This window comes from Epinephelus fuscoguttatus, linkage group LG3, assembly GCF_011397635.1.
Source record: "Epinephelus fuscoguttatus linkage group LG3, E.fuscoguttatus.final_Chr_v1".
Classification (NCBI taxonomy): Eukaryota; Metazoa; Chordata; class Actinopteri; order Perciformes; family Serranidae; genus Epinephelus; species Epinephelus fuscoguttatus.
The window spans coordinates 16,239,320-16,256,366 of NC_064754.1; the positions used below are offsets into that span (position 1 = coordinate 16,239,320).

The 17,047-nt window shown below is 39.5% G+C and overlaps 1 protein-coding gene across 9 annotated transcripts in view; it reads right to left on the reverse strand.

Moving 5' to 3' along the window:
* LOC125886637 (VPS10 domain-containing receptor SorCS1) overlaps positions 1–17,047 on the reverse strand; it is a 247,028-nt gene that overhangs the window by 110,827 nt on the left and 119,154 nt on the right. For all 9 annotated transcript variants that reach the window (XR_007449058.1, XR_007449059.1, XR_007449060.1 and 6 more), the window contains one exon: positions 16,537–16,604. Coding sequence is in view for 6 of the 9 variants with exons in the window: in XM_049572987.1 (XP_049428944.1) it covers positions 16,537–16,604 (68 nt within the window). In the remaining 3 variants the exon portion in view is untranslated. The remainder of the gene's footprint in view (positions 1–16,536; positions 16,605–17,047) is intronic.

Below are 17,047 nucleotides of genomic sequence, written 5' to 3' on the forward strand. Positions count from 1 at the left end.
CTGGATTAATACATGACAAAATATCCTCAGCTGCTGCTGTTATTTATAACTAGTCTACAATATAAGCTCAGTGTCTGGATGGCATAGTTTTAAAATGATGTTGTGATCGCCCCATAGGACGTTGTGTTGGGATAGCCCCACACTCGTAGTGTCAAGGGCCCCGAGTGTTGGAAAAAAACAGCAGTACGCATGCCCAAAGCTTTTGGCAATGACAGCAGATGGCAGTACTTTATTGCCAGGTGGGGCTGATTACCTCACGCCCCACTGCAATTTGATTGGCTGTTCGCCAGGTGCATTAGTTAGTATTTCCTTTAAAGAAGACACTATGAGCTGTGGTCATGAATGATGTGAATCATCTTCTACAGCACAAATTTCTTCAAAAGTCTACCTTTTGAAGAGGGACTTTAGATTAAACACCTCGGTGGCTACAGGCCAAAGGATATTGTTATTCAAGCGTTGTAAACTAAACCTCTGTTAAGAATAATAAGATTTCAGGTGGAGTTGTTCTAAACACAAAAAATGGAACTGCTGGTTTGTTGGAGAAGGTGCTATTAATGGTTCTCATGTTCATTATTCGGAGGGGATTGGACCGGGTCAAGACCAGGCTTTCAGGATCAAACAGCTTTCTAAGAGAATTACCAAACAATAAAAGAACACTTGCCTTTTAAAATGACCATTGGTATATCATAGTCATGTCGTGATACAATGACTTTGTGAAAAATTCCTCCACAACAGCAACACTACAGCAGCAATTAATTTAATTTGTTAACTTAGGTTCGGGAGCAGGGCCACGCCTCAACCACACCTCTAGCTTACTTCTACCTGGTCAACCCATCCTGCTCTGTTCGTCTCAGATTTCTCGACCCACCCTCCCTTTCCCTTCCCTTCATCCATCATTCATCATCCTCCCTACCTCATACCTACCAACATCCCTTCATCCTCTCTTTCCTTCTTCCCTCATCTTTTCTTATTCAGTCTGGTGCATACCTCTCCCATGTCTCATTCTAGGTACCGTCTGGGGGGCCTGTAACCCCACACTGAGTCTCCCTCTGCCGATCTCCAGTACATCCTCCAAGATCAACCTAACACAAGACATCCCTCTTCCACCTTCAACCCACTTACATCCATTCACCAGTCCTCAACGACTAACACTTCCTGAATTACAATTAAACATTTGAACGACATATTGTTGTGGTGTGGTCGTTGTTAGTCAACATCTGTTGACAAACTCTCACACAACTCCTGCAATATAATTAAAGTCTCATTTATCCAGTTGCATTATCAGTACTTCCCTAACACATGCATTTTCACGAAAATCGTATTTAAAACTGAACTGAAAGTGAAACTTATCTATGCTCTCTTCAAAGCCAGACCCCAATACAAAGGTTTAGTGAAGAAAACCTGTACTTTGAAAGAACTGAGAACAGGGCTGTATAAATGAGACTTAAAATACACTGCAGGAGATGTAGGAGAGTTTGTAAGCAGATGTTTTGATGCAGTTTTGCTGTTGTTAAAAGTGCTCCCCAATCAATCAATAAATCAATATGTTTGCTGTTTTCTGTGGAGGCATGTAAGAAGTTTTCTTCATGAATTCAAGGTTACACTGCATGACTAATTTATATACAAATGCAGAACAATGCAGAAAAAATTGGACACGCTATGAAGAGCAAACTCAGCTATGCAAATTAACAGAAAATATAAATAAGAATTGAATTGAGCCGTATAACAGCAGATTGACGATTGTTGATTGTATTGTGCTCAGTGAGATTATCAAGTGAGTGAAGCTGTGCGTTTTAGCAAAATGTAAAATGGTCTAATTTTCTTGTTTTGCATCTATCAAAGTGTGTAGTTGTTGCTCAACCAGGTTTTTTTCCATCTAAAAACACCAGTGTAAATTAGGGCTGCAACAATTAGTCGACTAATCGATGACTAATCGCCTATTAAAATAATCAGTGACTATTTTAGCAGTCGACTAATCGGTTTGAGTCATTTTTCATAGAACAGTACTATTAAAGTACCCAAAAATACTCTTATTGTAGCTTCTTACGTTCAAATATTGGCAGCTTTACACGCTCTCCCATGATGGTGAACTAAAACCCTTTGGCGTGAGTACGAAACAAGACATTAGATGACATAATTCATGTTTCGATAAAATGATTAGTCAACTAATTGAAGAAATAATCGACAGATTAGTCGACAATGAAAATAATCGTTAGTTGCAGCTCTAGTGTAAATACAACAGTGCAGAGTAGGGCAGTGGCACTCAATTCCCAAGGCACACCAACGGGGAGGCAAATATCTCAAGGCACAGCTGTATTTATATCTCTGCACAATAGCCTCTTTAACATGTGTTAATTTTCTTATCACGACATAAATGTTTTTAATATCACATAACAATTGACAACCAACTTTTACCCATGAAATATTTAAAATAACTGCCAATTAATTTGCCAATTAACAAAATTATTCAAGTATTCATTTTAAACTTTTAAAATTACATCAAAACACATCCATTTAAATCAATTAATGAAATTACATTTTTTAGGTAGAGTTTGCCTCTTTATTAGGAAATGGGTGCACACAACATACTGATACAGTCAATTAAAAATTATTAACTACTTTTTAGTATAGGCTCAGTTCATTTTGGGATAATGATGTGTGGTTATCACAAAATCCCACAGCACACCTGAATTTGCATCATGGCACAACATTTGAGAACCACTGGTATAAGTATGCATGGTCTGAATGCTTCAACCACACTGGAGAAATGTCAAGGACTGGTTAAACAAGAAAGCAGCAAGTGGAACACGAAAATGTGGAGGGGAAAAAGAGAAATATGCAGCCAAGTGTACTGACACAGAATATTTAAGAGTCATACATGTGTTAATCTGTGCAAACGATATGGAAACAATTAAGCCACAGTGGTGGCTAAATTATGTATCGATTAAACCAAACTGTTTGAGTGAGTGTGAGGCATCCTGCGTGTTTACAGGATGTCACCATTTCCAACACCCAATGGTTTGCAGTGTGTAACCTAACAGAATACAGTTAGAACTGACTCCAATTCAATGCACACAATAATGTCTGATTGTCCAGTAATATAGCTACAAAAATAGAGATCACTGTGTATTTATTTAGGATTTCAAATTACAGGCTCCAGGTACCTGCTGTGCTGCCTTCACATAGCCGCTTTAGAGTCTTCCATAAAGATTAAAAGCAGCTGTGGACGGTAGATACTGCTAACAATCACTTATTAATCTGCACATAGTAACTGGTTGGAAGAACACCAAAGAGATGGCTTTACGTGGGTGTAGTTTCATGTAGCACAAAGGTTTTTTTGTTTAATCTGATGCAAAAGATGTGTTTCTAAATTTAGATTACAGGAGCCGGTGTACCTTTGTTCTAAAACACTATAACATTATCAGTTAGGAGTCAGTTCAAGCAACTAATTAAATACAAAAACACAAATGAATTCAGTCCTGTGTCAGTAAATGATCCAGAATTAGTCTTGTACAAAGAAACTGTGCAGGTGCAGGTGCAGGTTTGATAGGATTAGGATTTAATACATTCAGCTGTGTCACATTTCTCTTTATCTCTTCGCCACATGCCCCTTCTATCCCAGTGTATAAGTCCTCAGCGTCCTGCAGGTTAACATGCCTATTGGCCATAATACTGTGTTCAGGGTCCACTTCATGGCACCTTCGGGGTTATATTCAGCACATAACAATTACCTTGGAACCTGAGTAGTGGCTCTTGTCGAACACGGCTGGTAAGCAGAGGAAGCTCAGAATTTCTTGGACTTCATTTACATTGAAAAGAGTGAGCAGCCAGCTTAAAATATATTGAGACCAGCTTTGAATGAGTGCTAAAATATTCAAATGTTGGTCATAGTGCTAATGCAAAATTTGTGTTCGCTTGAAATTTAGCATTTCAGACTGTCTCCGAAAGTTTCAACGACTTATCTGAGCTGTCAGGTCTGATTTATTTTGAGCGGTCTGACACTCAATGAGCCCAATGAGCTATTCTAATTTCACAGGCAGAAAGAGAAAAAGCCCAGAGCATGCAAATCTTAAAAATGCAGCGAAGACACCGCAGAATGCCTTGTGTGACTTCAAATGAAGCAATCACTCACATCGACTGATGTGTTTTTTATTCTCCACCTTCTTTCCGTGTAGCTGTTAAATCCAGACGGAGGCCCTTGTTTGAAGGGTTTTGAAGGAGTTTACTGAGAACTGGATGCTTGAAGTTCACAAACAGCCATGAAAATACAGAAATATTCACCGCACACTGGCAATTTTGTGTCATTTGCTAGTCTTTTGAGATTTCGCCTAAGTAGTGTAATTCAGTTATGTGCTGTATCACATCAGATTGAAATAAAATTAACATGTAGTTTACATACTTTTATGGAAAATTGCAACAAAAATATCCATATAGTTTTGCCAAAGACGTTGTGGAGACAATTTCAAATGCACATGTTGCCCCCTATGACCCAGTGTTTTATTTATTACGAGCTGGTTGCCTGGTGAGCAAATACATTGCCACCAGGCGCACAGTGCTGGATAAGTCCAGTATAATTCATCAGAAACCATCAACACCCAGGACCATGGGACAATGACATCATCAGGCTATTGATCGACTCCTCAGAGGTCCCTGTCACAGAATCACTTGATTTAGGGGCCAATGACTTATTTTTAGTGTCACAGCAACTTTCAACATGAAACAATAAAAAGGCCCAACCCCGGCAGATGAAACCCAGAGGATGATGAAAGTTACATTAAATGGAAAATGACAGTTTTTCAAGGACGATGATTCTGAGTGAAACTTGTCCGCCCTGCTAGTGGCTTTTGAAAGGCTATTCAGTGGGTTATGTGTGGGTGTAAAATGTAGCTCTAACCACACTGCTGTGATTTCATCCGCTGCGAGGATGCTGGCTTCGCAGGGGCTGCATAGGTGAGCCAAAGCTTTGGACTGTCCACATGTCGGATTAAACAAGGGGGAAGTTAATGAAACATTGTACGAGGACACAAGAACGATATCAGTCCTATTACCGCGATATGGCTCACTGAGGAAAATGGATTCTGGATATGCTAGAAGGACAACTGCACTTTGACATCTGGAGGCATACTCTCTCACACACACATCCACACACACTCCATCAAAAGCCTAAAAACCCTCTTTCGACTTTTTCTGAGATTAGAATTATGTCTACGATCACTTCTTAACAGAGTTATTAGATAGAGTTTCAATTATAATTTCCAGAGTCTACTATGCATTAATAAGAAGCAACTACATAGCTTTTACATTCTCCATGGTAATCATGGTTTGGAGAATGAGAGCTGCATGCATCTCGGAATAGTTAACATGAGGTCACTCCCTGTATTAGAACGCAGAATATACTAACAGCACTTCTTGAGACAGGATGAGTTTATGAAACTCTCAGCAAGCTCAGACTGTGTATCTTCTTTAGCAGGATAAATCATAGGCTACCCCTCTCTCCACATCCTCAATCCCTTTCCAATTCCTGCCCTTCAGGTTTGGTGGCAAACATCCACTACATTAGACAAGAGTGTAGTTTAAAAAAGGCTGAAGATTGCAACAGAGAAGAAAATCCCCAAATCCCGATATGACAAGCTACTTCCTGGTGAAGCAGGTTGTCCTAGTGGGATGTGTGTTTATGCAACAACTCCATAGACTGAACTCCACAGGAACTCCAGTTATTTTTCTGTTCTGTGTCTTTCATGCTCAGACGTGTTTTTGCCTCAGGCTAACAAATTCAGATTTCCATTCTTTGTATGTAACCTAATTTTCTAATATTCGACTTCAGTATGAACATACTTTTTGGAATTCTACCCAACCTGATACTTTGTGGGGGCCCGTCAGGTCTGGGCTGTTTTGTTGCATAATGCTTTGGGCCAGGGTTAGGTCTGGTTATTTCTAAATGTGGTGCATTAGCATAGCAAGCTAATGGTCAGTAATGGATGAAATAAAGTAAAAATGTAGCCTTTGCTGTTCAGTCTGTCTCAGATTTGACCGCACATTGTTCCAAAGGCTTAAAATTCTGAAGCCCCACTGGAGGCTGTTATCCCTAAAATAAATGGCCATTGCTCCTTTGTTCACATTCTACTAAAATAGACACTCCCTACTCTGTGAAAACCAGAATATTCTTTGGAATTGTACATTTCTTTAAGCCACAGATATGTTACATTTGTCAACAATGCTGTAGTGAATGCGTGGTTAGGTTTAGACACAAAATCCACTTGGTTATGGTTCGGAAAAAGATCATGTTTTGGCTTAAAACGCTCACATTTGATGCCACAAAAGATTTTGGCAAAGCAGCGACGGGCTGGTGAAAAACACCTGGGTTTGGTGGCTTACACGCCACTCGGAAACACAGCTGGGGAACACTGCAAAAGGTCAGTAAAAACACCAGAGAAAAAGGACATGAGAGCAATGGGTGCTTCCATTTGGGATAACGGACTGTTGGAGAAATGGGCTTTCAGTCTAGTAGGATATTTTTTGGGCAAATGGGACTTTGGAATGGTGGAAGTTTGATAGATTTAGGCACAAAAAAGACTTGATTATAATGATTATTGGCTCAAAAGACCCACTTTTGGTGGCACAAAAGTTGCTGGAAAAGCAGAGATGGGTTGGAAGGATGATGGCTCAAATGCCGCTGAGAAATGCTGCAAAGGGACGGTAAAATCACCTGGGAATGCCAGCTCAAACACTGCTGAGAAATGCAGTGAGGGTCGGTAAAATTGGGATTGGTGGTTGAAATTCAGCTGGGAAACTGAAACTATCTACATGGAGTGTGTATTTACAAAGAAAAAAGAACTTTGGAGCAATGGGCATTTGTTTTTGGGATAATGGATTGTTGGAGAAATGAGCTGTCAGTCCAATGGGATATTTTTTGGATGAATGGGACTTTATCGTGAATGTGTGGTTAGGTTTCGGCACAAAAAAGACTTGAATATAGTGAGAAAAAGATCATGTTTTGGCTTAAAACACCATTTTTGGTGGCACAAAAGTCACTGAAAAAGCAAAGACAAGTTAGATAGGTGATGACTCAACTGTCGCTGTGTGTGGTAAAATTCGGTAAAATTGGGATTGGTGGTTGAAATTCAGCTGGGAAACTGAAACTATCTACATGGAGTGTGTATTTACAAAGAAAAAAGAACTTTGGAGCAATGGGCGTTTGTTTTTGGGATAACGGACTGTTGGAGAAATGGGCTGTCAGTCCAGTGGGATATTTTTTAGACTAATCGGACTTTGGTTTGGTGAATGTGTGGTTAGGTTCAGGCACAAAAAAGACTTGATTATAGTGAGGAAAAGATCATGTTTTTCAAAACACTTTTGGTGGCACAAAAGTCACCAGAAAAGCATAGACAGGTTGGACGGGTGATGGCTCAAACACTGCTGAGAAATGACACAAGGGTCGATAAAAACACCTGAGATTGGTGGTTCAAATGCCACTGGGAAACTCAGTGCAGGGAGCATGTATTTTTTTGGAGAAACAGAAATTTGGAGCAATGGGCATGGGATAACAGGCTGTTGGAGAAATAGGCTTTCTGTCCAATGGGACATATTTCAGATTATAGCCATGAAATACTGGCTTGTCCGAACAACAGCATGGCACCTCAAATTTGGCAGTATCAGATGAGATCAGCCGGGTTGGGTCTGAAAGACCCAGGTACATGGCCAGTTTAGGTCTCAATTTTAGGCCTCTGCAGAACACAAGTAACTAAAAACCTGGAAATATATTAAGTGAAAACTGAGAAATAGAAACACTCATATAAAGCTTACCAGTGTGAGATATTTTGCTTCTTATGTCCTTTGGCATAAAGCAGTGACAGACAGGTTGATTGACTTGTGCATTCTCACATTGCACCATGTGATTTCTAGATATAAAAGTTTCAAGCTGTTACCTCATGTTGCTATTTGAGGCCACAACAGGCAGAGATGCCTAGTTTAGCTTCAAACTCCCCCTGAGGAATGCTGGATTTCTGGCAAACCAATTGACTATCTTAAATGCACTTGCTTTGCTGCTCTGTCTATTTTTCTGGCTGTAAATTGCCCACTAATGTTCTGCGCTGCCATTATCCTGTTCACTATCTCAACATGTACATCATCTGTTCACTCATCTGTCTTTCTGTCAATCTGTCTGCTTATCCACAAACACCTTTAATAATCCATCTATCTCTGAAAGCTCTGATTTCTCAAGGCGTCAGATTCATTATAACGTGAATTAAACATCAACAGTAGATGCACTATTACAAGGGTAATGTGGTACCTTCATCACAGACAGCGCAACAGCCTCATTTAGGCTTTTATGAGGTAAGTGCAATCACATAATGCTACATTTACATGACATAGTGTGGTGTGGAAAAAAAAAATGCAAGGGCAGAAACTGCTCTGGACAGATGCAATCCCAGAAAATGACACGATTTTACAATTTCACATAAAGCACATTCACATTTTCCACACAATTTAACACAGGTGATAATCTGACTGGGCACATACCTGTTCCCTTCAGTTCTGTTACACTTGCTCAGTTCCCCCGTTTGTATGCACTATTAATTTGGATTGCTTGTTCTGCTGAGTCGCAATCTCAATTTTACTCCGTTGTCCTGCTGCTTTCATGTTTGGCAATCCTCTCAGAAAGATGCTTGAGATCCTGAAAGCCTTTTCATGACCAGGTACCATCCCCTCGGAATAACACAATTAAGCAAAAGAGCACCCTCTCTGGCAAGCTAGCAGTTAACCATTTTTTCCTGGAGAGCCACTCCATGTTAAATTGCATGTTTGTTACTGAGGGCGAGATGGAAAGATTAATATCACTGCCATTGTGACCTATTGCTTGAATACAGGAAGAAGGAGAAATTAGGCCCCTAGGAGGAGCGGCAGGCTTTGAAGCCAATTTTTGTAGTGGCCAAACAATGTGATTAAAACTTCGGATTCCATCATGTGATGTCCAAAAAGACTTTTCCCCATAGACTTAAATTGTGAAAAAGACATCTGTAAACCAGTGGATAGATTTTCTTGTCAGGAAATGACTTGTTTTACTCCAACAATTTGATCCAATCGGTCTGATAACATTTGGAAAGTCGAGAAGGGCTGCACGATTAATAACTTTATCCTCATGCAAGTAACTGAAATGGTAACCTGAAAGTGTCTAGTGCGCTTGCTCTATGGGCCCGATCATGAAGAAGCAGTGCCAATCATCTAGGTAATTTGATACGCAGCAGTTGAACATCTTTGGCTTCATGTCCCACTGAGCAACTTCGATAGGAATGAATGATGTCCCACCTCAAATGCTGTATCCAGGTCTCTTAATACATCTATGGGGGAAACATCTAGCTAGCCAGACTCTGTCCACAATTTGCCTACCAATACAATTCTGAAGCACACCAACAGAATGTGTCTATTTTTGTCTAATCCAAACACAAAAAAAGACAATTTAACATGTCATAATTCGCAGGGGATTCAGGTTAAATGACCCCATAATTCATTTAAAGCTGCTATGATCAATATGTTTCTATTAACTATGAATCAAATGACTGCATGTTTGTGAAACATGGCACGGCAAATTATCATTGAACTACAGTTTCTCCCAGCTCTAAGAGCTTTAAAGCAGTGTCATGTGATTGTACTGGTTTTATTCTATCAGCCACAAACATGGCCAACCCCCTCGTTGAGGTCACCAAGGCGTATATAGGTCTAATAAAAGTTGTGAAATAATTGCCAAAAAAATAACTTTACTGTGGTGAGACAAAGATGTTGTACAATGCCAAGATTATTGAGTTTTTCAACTGATCACCATCACTGCTTGTGTGTGTGTGTGTGTGTGTGTGTGTGTGTGTGCAGGTGAGGGATTGTGTTTTTCGACCGAAGATGCTAACCGATGGATTATGTAACTCAGTCCCACATGGTTGTATACCAAGTTTGAGTTGACAGAGTAAAAAACCAAGAACATCTATTCATGTTTCTATTTATTACGCCATATAATTTTGCAGAGGGAATCCATTATGGTGGCCTTTATCGTCCAAAATACTTTCCTTTCTTGTTTGCTTTAGTAGAGCACATTACAATGTAGATGTGTGTCAAATTTCAACTTAATCAGAAAGACATCGTCTTTCAAAGTTTTCACTTCTTTGGCTGATATTTATAGTGCCACCATCACACTGATTGGGAGTCATATTTACGGTAAAGCATTTGGACATCATTTCCAGTCCCTGGGCCATATTTCATGTCTCTAGCTCAGTCCCGCTGATGGCAATTTCAGCCGCAGCATAAAATGACAAAGAATAACGACAAACCGGCACAAACTCGATAGGGTTCTGCCCCTCATTATCAACTGACCTAACTATCAATTGACCCTGTGTTTACTTTCTTTACTGAGACAGACGAAAATTAAAAGACTCTGTCAATCAAAGCACAGCTTTGGGAAGGGAAGCGATGCGGGACAAGATGAAGAGACGGAGAGAAGAGAAAGAGAGAAAGTGATGGAAATGAGAGACGAAGGGCAGGTACTACCCACTGTGCCCAGGATAGGATTAGCTCCATGTCCCTGTGCTGTTCAACACAAACACAAACTGACCTGATCCAGTTCAGACAATGTCATCATCACCACAGAGATATACTGTATATGTTCTTTGAAAAGTACACATAGGCTCAGTTTAATAACAACACAAACACCAAGCACAATCTAAGAGTAATAGTATAGTGTTATTGTATAAATATATTATTATAACGGTTATGTCTTCCTCGCCTAGTGTTTGAGACACATTTGACGCTAATCCAAAAATGATACAAACATAAAAATAAAAAAGAAGGTGTTTATAATTTTACAAAACTATTTTCATACACTGTGGCAGGAGAGACAAGTGAGGAGCCACAGAGGAAGAGACAGGCAGTGAATACAGAGGCTGAGAGGGATGGTCGTGATTAGATTTCAGTGGTGTCTGTAGTGTCAATTTCCCTTTACTTGAACACTGTGAGCATTGTCAACATTCATTTTCGATGTTTCATGATGTGATCATTTTAGCCTTTATTGTATTTTCAGATTACAGTGTGAATCATTCTTTGCAACATTTAACCTGATACTCATGTATTACTGCTTGACAGATCATTTATGCTACTAACTCACTGACACGAAACCATTGTCATCCAATTTTTGCTCTCGCAACATCTCAAAATGCACAGATATAGATACCGGAAATCTTTTTTTTTTTTTTTTGTCTCAGTTTTTGGATCTCAGTATTTCTAGAACCCTGCACAGGGCCATGCCCACAAATGTACTGTGTGATTCACTTTCACTGCTCTCATTAATGTCATCTCTGGATGCAGCAGAGACTGTTTCCCCAAACGCCTCCTCAGCACCGATAAACAGACAAAGTTAGCAAGAAGCTGGTGGACATAGTGGAGCAATTAGCAGCTGAACAGGTAGAGACTTCTTCTCATGAGAGGGTGAAGACCAAAACAGAGCTGAAACGAGACTAAACTTTAGGATTGGGCACCGTTCACATTTGAAAAGGTACTAGTACCAGTTCCAGCACCTGGAATTTGTTACTGGTACCCAACAGTGCCTTTTTTGGTACTCTACTTTCTCAGTAATACCAAAAATGTAATTTCTGAACAGACTGCAGAGGTGACGCAGTAGACTAAACCGCAGTTCTGCTCCCCTGCTGTTTTCTAATCACACACACAGCTAATCGTCTGTCTCTGTCTGTCTACTTGTGTTTGTATCTGTGTGTGTCTGCTCCTCTAGCAGTGATACTAGGCTATTACTAAAATAATATAGTCAGGAAAATAGACCAGACACTGAAACTATCAGGCTTTCTGGATTCATTACGCTTTCACCTCCTGAACCCAGAATCTTCATGGAGCTCCGTTGCCGGCCTTGGAGCTCTGTGACTGGCTTCCAGGCCTCTGGGCATTTCTGCCTCTTGTCTAAACCCGGCATTCTCACCCAGATGAACATTTGGCATAGATGAATTTAACGTGAATTGGTACTCTGTAGTACCAACGTAATTTGTTTAGTATTCTTAAAAGTAAAGACTTTGGTACTCAAATCTGGTAAATGTTAGACTTATATCCTGAAAGTTGGACACAGGCACGACTCCAAATATCTTCTAATGTTGTTCTGTGCATGTCTGGTGTGAGCCACTGTTAACACTTTTACCTGTGTCACCTTTATAAGGTGACAGTATGCCCATGTTCTGGACCCAAGCGGATGGAAAATCACATAATGCAGATAAGTAACACCAAGTGACAACAACACTTGTACACCTCACTTATACAATATTATAAACCCTGGTTGTATTAATTTCTGCAGCCAAGCCTAACATTCATTTTTTGCATGGCATTCAAAAGTTTCAGCCTGTTATTGTGTCATCATTTTTTTTCCCCACTCATGTTTATTCTGCTGAAAGCAGTTAAATCAAAAAGAGACGGTATGCCATCTCTATTTTGCTGGCCCTCTTTTATTCCTTAAGCACTAGGTAAAATTTGTCGAAATGTGTCAAAAGTTTTTTACCTTACAGCTTAAAAACTAACCTTGCAAGCAGGAATTAAATGTTCAAACTTGAAAAAGAAGTCTGCAGGCTCAGTCTATAAAGTAACAAATTAAGCTGACAAGTATAAACCTCAGTATATGGCTACAGTTGACAGATTTTACCTTCCATATCCCTACAACTACTGTATCCATAGACAACAGTTGCAACAACTAGAATTACTGTCTCGTGTATGTTTGCCTCTGCAAACCAGTCCAGTTGCATTAACAGTTTATATACATGACAGTGAAAACATGGATGCTTCACAAACATCTTACCCCCAGCTGCATAGAAGATCTCTGCAATCAGCACAGTTTCAAGGTGGGCACCCAATTTAGAATCTGACTAAATGTCTCTCCCTCTGTTTCTGAGTCATGCGTTAAATAATGTCCAGGAAGGTGTTTTTGCAGAACATTATGATGTCACAGTGAAGCTGACCTTTGACCTTTTGGATATAAAATGTCATCCCTTCATTATTTTATCTTAATAGACATTTGTGTGAAATTTCGTCATAACTAGTGTATGAATCTTGTGCTATGGCCAACAACTTGTTCTGCAAGGTCACAGTGACCTTGGCCTTTGACCTTCAACCACCAAATTGTAGTCAGTTCATATTTGAGTCCAACTGGATGTTTGTGCCAGATTTCAGAAAATTCCCTCAAGGCCTTCTTGAGATACTGTGCGTGTTCACATGAGACAAATATAAGGTCATAGTGAGGTTGACCTTTGACTAATCCAATTCTACCGAGCTCATTTTTGAGTCCACGTGAATGTTTGTGCCAGATTTGAAGTAATTCCCTCAAGGTTTTCATGAGATATCATGTTCACAATATAGCAATATCCCATTCACAAGAATGAGACCGATAAGGTCACAGTGATTTTGACCTTGACCTTTGACCACCAAATTCTAGTCGGTCCTTTTTCAAGTTCAAGTGGACATTTGAGCAAAATTTGAAGAAATTCCCTCAAGCTGTCGTTGAGATATCGTGTTCACGAGAATGGGTGCCATGGATGGAGAGACATACATACGTATGTCCAGACTGATGGTCAACCCATAAACATAATGCCTTCAGCTGTCACCAGCACAGGGGCCTAAACACATTGATGGAACTAAGACTTTACAAAGAATAAGAGAAAGTTACCTGAATGCTACATGTTTCCTTGGCTTTATTGTCAATTCTCAATAAACTGATGGTATTTATATTGTATGTTGTCACATGTAGACGACATATGAATCCCAGTACTGAGTGATGTTAACTTCTATAAATCTTGATTTTACCTTTATATTACAACTCCCACCTTTTTGAGTTCATACACAGAAAAAAAAGATCCACACTGACACTCACTGACACTCAGTATCACATACACAGCCTGTGTCTCATTTGTTTCAACACTTCATTGAAACTACATGATGCTTATACCAAGTGAAACATTCAAATCCAAGATGTCATGCTTTTAGGCTGCACCATTACATCAAATGGAAATCATCTCAATGTCTTGTGCATTTTTTTTTTTTTTTTTAAATATGCGTCTCCCTCATACTTCTGTCTGACATGCCTGTTATCTTTTCAAAGTTCGGGGTCTCGACGAAAATTTCAAACCAATTCTGCTGGGTCAAATAAAACTGAAAAACAGAACAGCCTTGGATAGAGTTCAATAAATGGAGCCGCTGGTCGAGCTTGAAAAGTTTTGAAGATTAAAAGCTGAAAATGGAAACAGAATTGTGTTTAATTTTGGTTTCATTTTGTAGGTCACATTGTAGCGTTTCTTAACTTTTAAGAGTTTTTATAGGGTTCTTTTCCAAGTTTTTCTGCTTTCAGATTAATTTTGCACAAAGGTCCACATGACATCTTCACACTTCAGCCCTTTGAATTACAAACTTAATTTCAAAAGAAAAGAGAGCTGCATATTGAAGTGTTCATACAGGTTTACTGGTATCTAAAGTGGACTCAAAAAAGTTATTTCTCATTGTAGTCAAGGTGACACGTGCCAAATTTGAGGCACAAGCATGAAACTTGGAACACCTTTAGATTTTGGGGTCATGACATTTTCAGCAATGGAGGCATCACAAAGACACCTTGTGGGGGCCATGGCGGCCATTTTACTTTCTGCCATAACTGAATCATGTATTTTGCATTGTATCTCTTAAATCAAAAATGATAACAAAGAATAAGAGATGTCTACCCCTATGTTTTGATGGTCAAGAGTTACAATTATCCCATATACAACATCATCAACCATTCAGATTGACAGTCAACTGGTGATTCCAGTGAAGTGAGAAGGAAAACACTGTCTGTGAACATAGGCTAGACTTTATTATATCATGTCTGTTGCATGTATGATGCGTAGAGCTTTAAAAGCTTATTCCTTTAGAATATTAAATGATCCTTACAATACAGAGATTGTAAGAGTAGAAAAATATTCAATATGACTTCAGCCCTTTGGCTTAGAAAAAATCTTAGATTTACCTCAAAAAATGTAACCACGTTTGTTTGTTTTGTTGTTGTTATAAACCACATTGACACACAGCTTAAGTAGGCTTTTTACACAATGCCCCTGGCAGCCATTTTTGCAGCCACAACTTTGAAGGATGGACTGGCTTGAATGTGGCCGAGTTGATCACAATGGTTTCCAAGCGCCTTGGTACATCCAAGCTCAGTCTGATGGAGATGGCATATTTGATGCCACCTCAAGTGCTTTTCCCCAACAGCGTGGCATTGTTATAACCCTTGAAAAAAGGTCTGCACACTGTGGCTCCCTTAAGTGCAATTTATTGACACATCCACCTATAAATTGTGTTTAAGGGAGCCACAGTGTGGTGACGTTTATTCACGTTATTTAGTGCAATTCTTCTTGTCCAGCACCTACCTTAAAGGGCTTTTATGATGTGCACGACTACTTTGTTTTTCATGTCATTATAATTCTTGACTATCAGAACACAGGGGAAGGCATCACTTATTCTGATTTCCATTTTTAGTACAGGACATATGATTCAAAATACACAATGCTGTACACATAATCATGTTATGGCAGAAAGTAAAATGGCCGCCACAAGGCGTTACTGCAATGGCTCCATTTCTGAAAATGTTCATGACCCTTACCTGTACATGTGTAACAAATTTCATGATTTCATAAACAGAGTGAACATTATTTTCATGTATCACCCAAAAAACCTCTGTATCTTTTTGACCTACATAGACAACAAATTATGGACATTTATTAAAAGCAATTTGCAGAGATTGCTGTCATAAAAAACATCTAATATCTTTTCAGCAAATTTGACCATTGTTTCATTTTAAAACATATAGGAAGATTAAACACCACGAGGCTGATCAGCACTTCTTGCCATTAATTTTCATTTAGTTGATCTTTATTTAGCCTGGTTCCTCTAAGGTCAAGATTATTTTCCCAAAAAGAGCTTTCATAACACATTTTCATGATGATAATTATTTGTGCAGACATTCTTGATTATGATTTTCTGTGTCAAAGACATAAATGCACATTCCCCCCTAACAGGCATCTACAAAAGTTACATCAGGATCGAGACAGAAACGAGGCTGATGCTCTGAGCAAGGCTACGCCAAGTTCAAGGCTGGTCAAGGTAATTTACTGGATAACTTTGCAAGCTCCACTGGCATTGATTAGTGGCTTTCATGTGAGGGATTTCGGGTGCCCACAGACATTAAAAGCGATTGAAGGCAGTCGGCTACGCAGGCTTGCCATTTGAGAGATCTTTTTTCGGCTGTTGCCTCTTTTTCAAGCTTTGAATGTTTCATTAATTCACATTATGAGGTCCTTTAGAGTATTGGTATTCTTTATTCCTAAGAGCAGCGCTGGGAGCAATTCAGACCACAGGAATAAAAACATCAGAAATATATAGAACTAAGTCCAGCAGTCCCCTCTGACCAATTTACTGTGTCAAAACCCATAGTTGCTCGAGGCCCTTCTAGAAATGTCATGAGCTCATGCAGTGTGATAAGCTTACCTCCATAATGAACTCTCAGTCACACTGTTGAGGTTGAAGTCAAATAGTTTGGTCAGCATCAAAATCACCTGCAGGACAAAATAAGGATTGAAATCAATACACAGGCCCATCGATCAAATGTCTGGTGAGCAAGTTATACAGTATCAAGGCAAAATTGACAGAGAGGAAAATAAAAAGGAGTCAGACAGCATAAAAACTCTTGCATCCATTGTGGTGTAATCACAGTTTAGTCTTTGAAAATCCTTTTTCCCAACATAGTGAGTGTCAGACAAAACCTTGGATTGCTTTTCACATGTCTGCATAGATTTTGAAGCACAGGTTTTCATGAGTCCACATGTTCCGAGCAGCCAAGACCCTGTTTACACTTGGTATTAACAAGCATACAAGTAGACAGCTCTAAGTACAAGTGTGAATGCTTCAAATGCGTCAATGCGTCTTGAGATCCAACCACTCAGCCCACATTTAGAGGTGGTCTGAGCCACGTGTGTATGCTCATGTGTCATGAGCCACA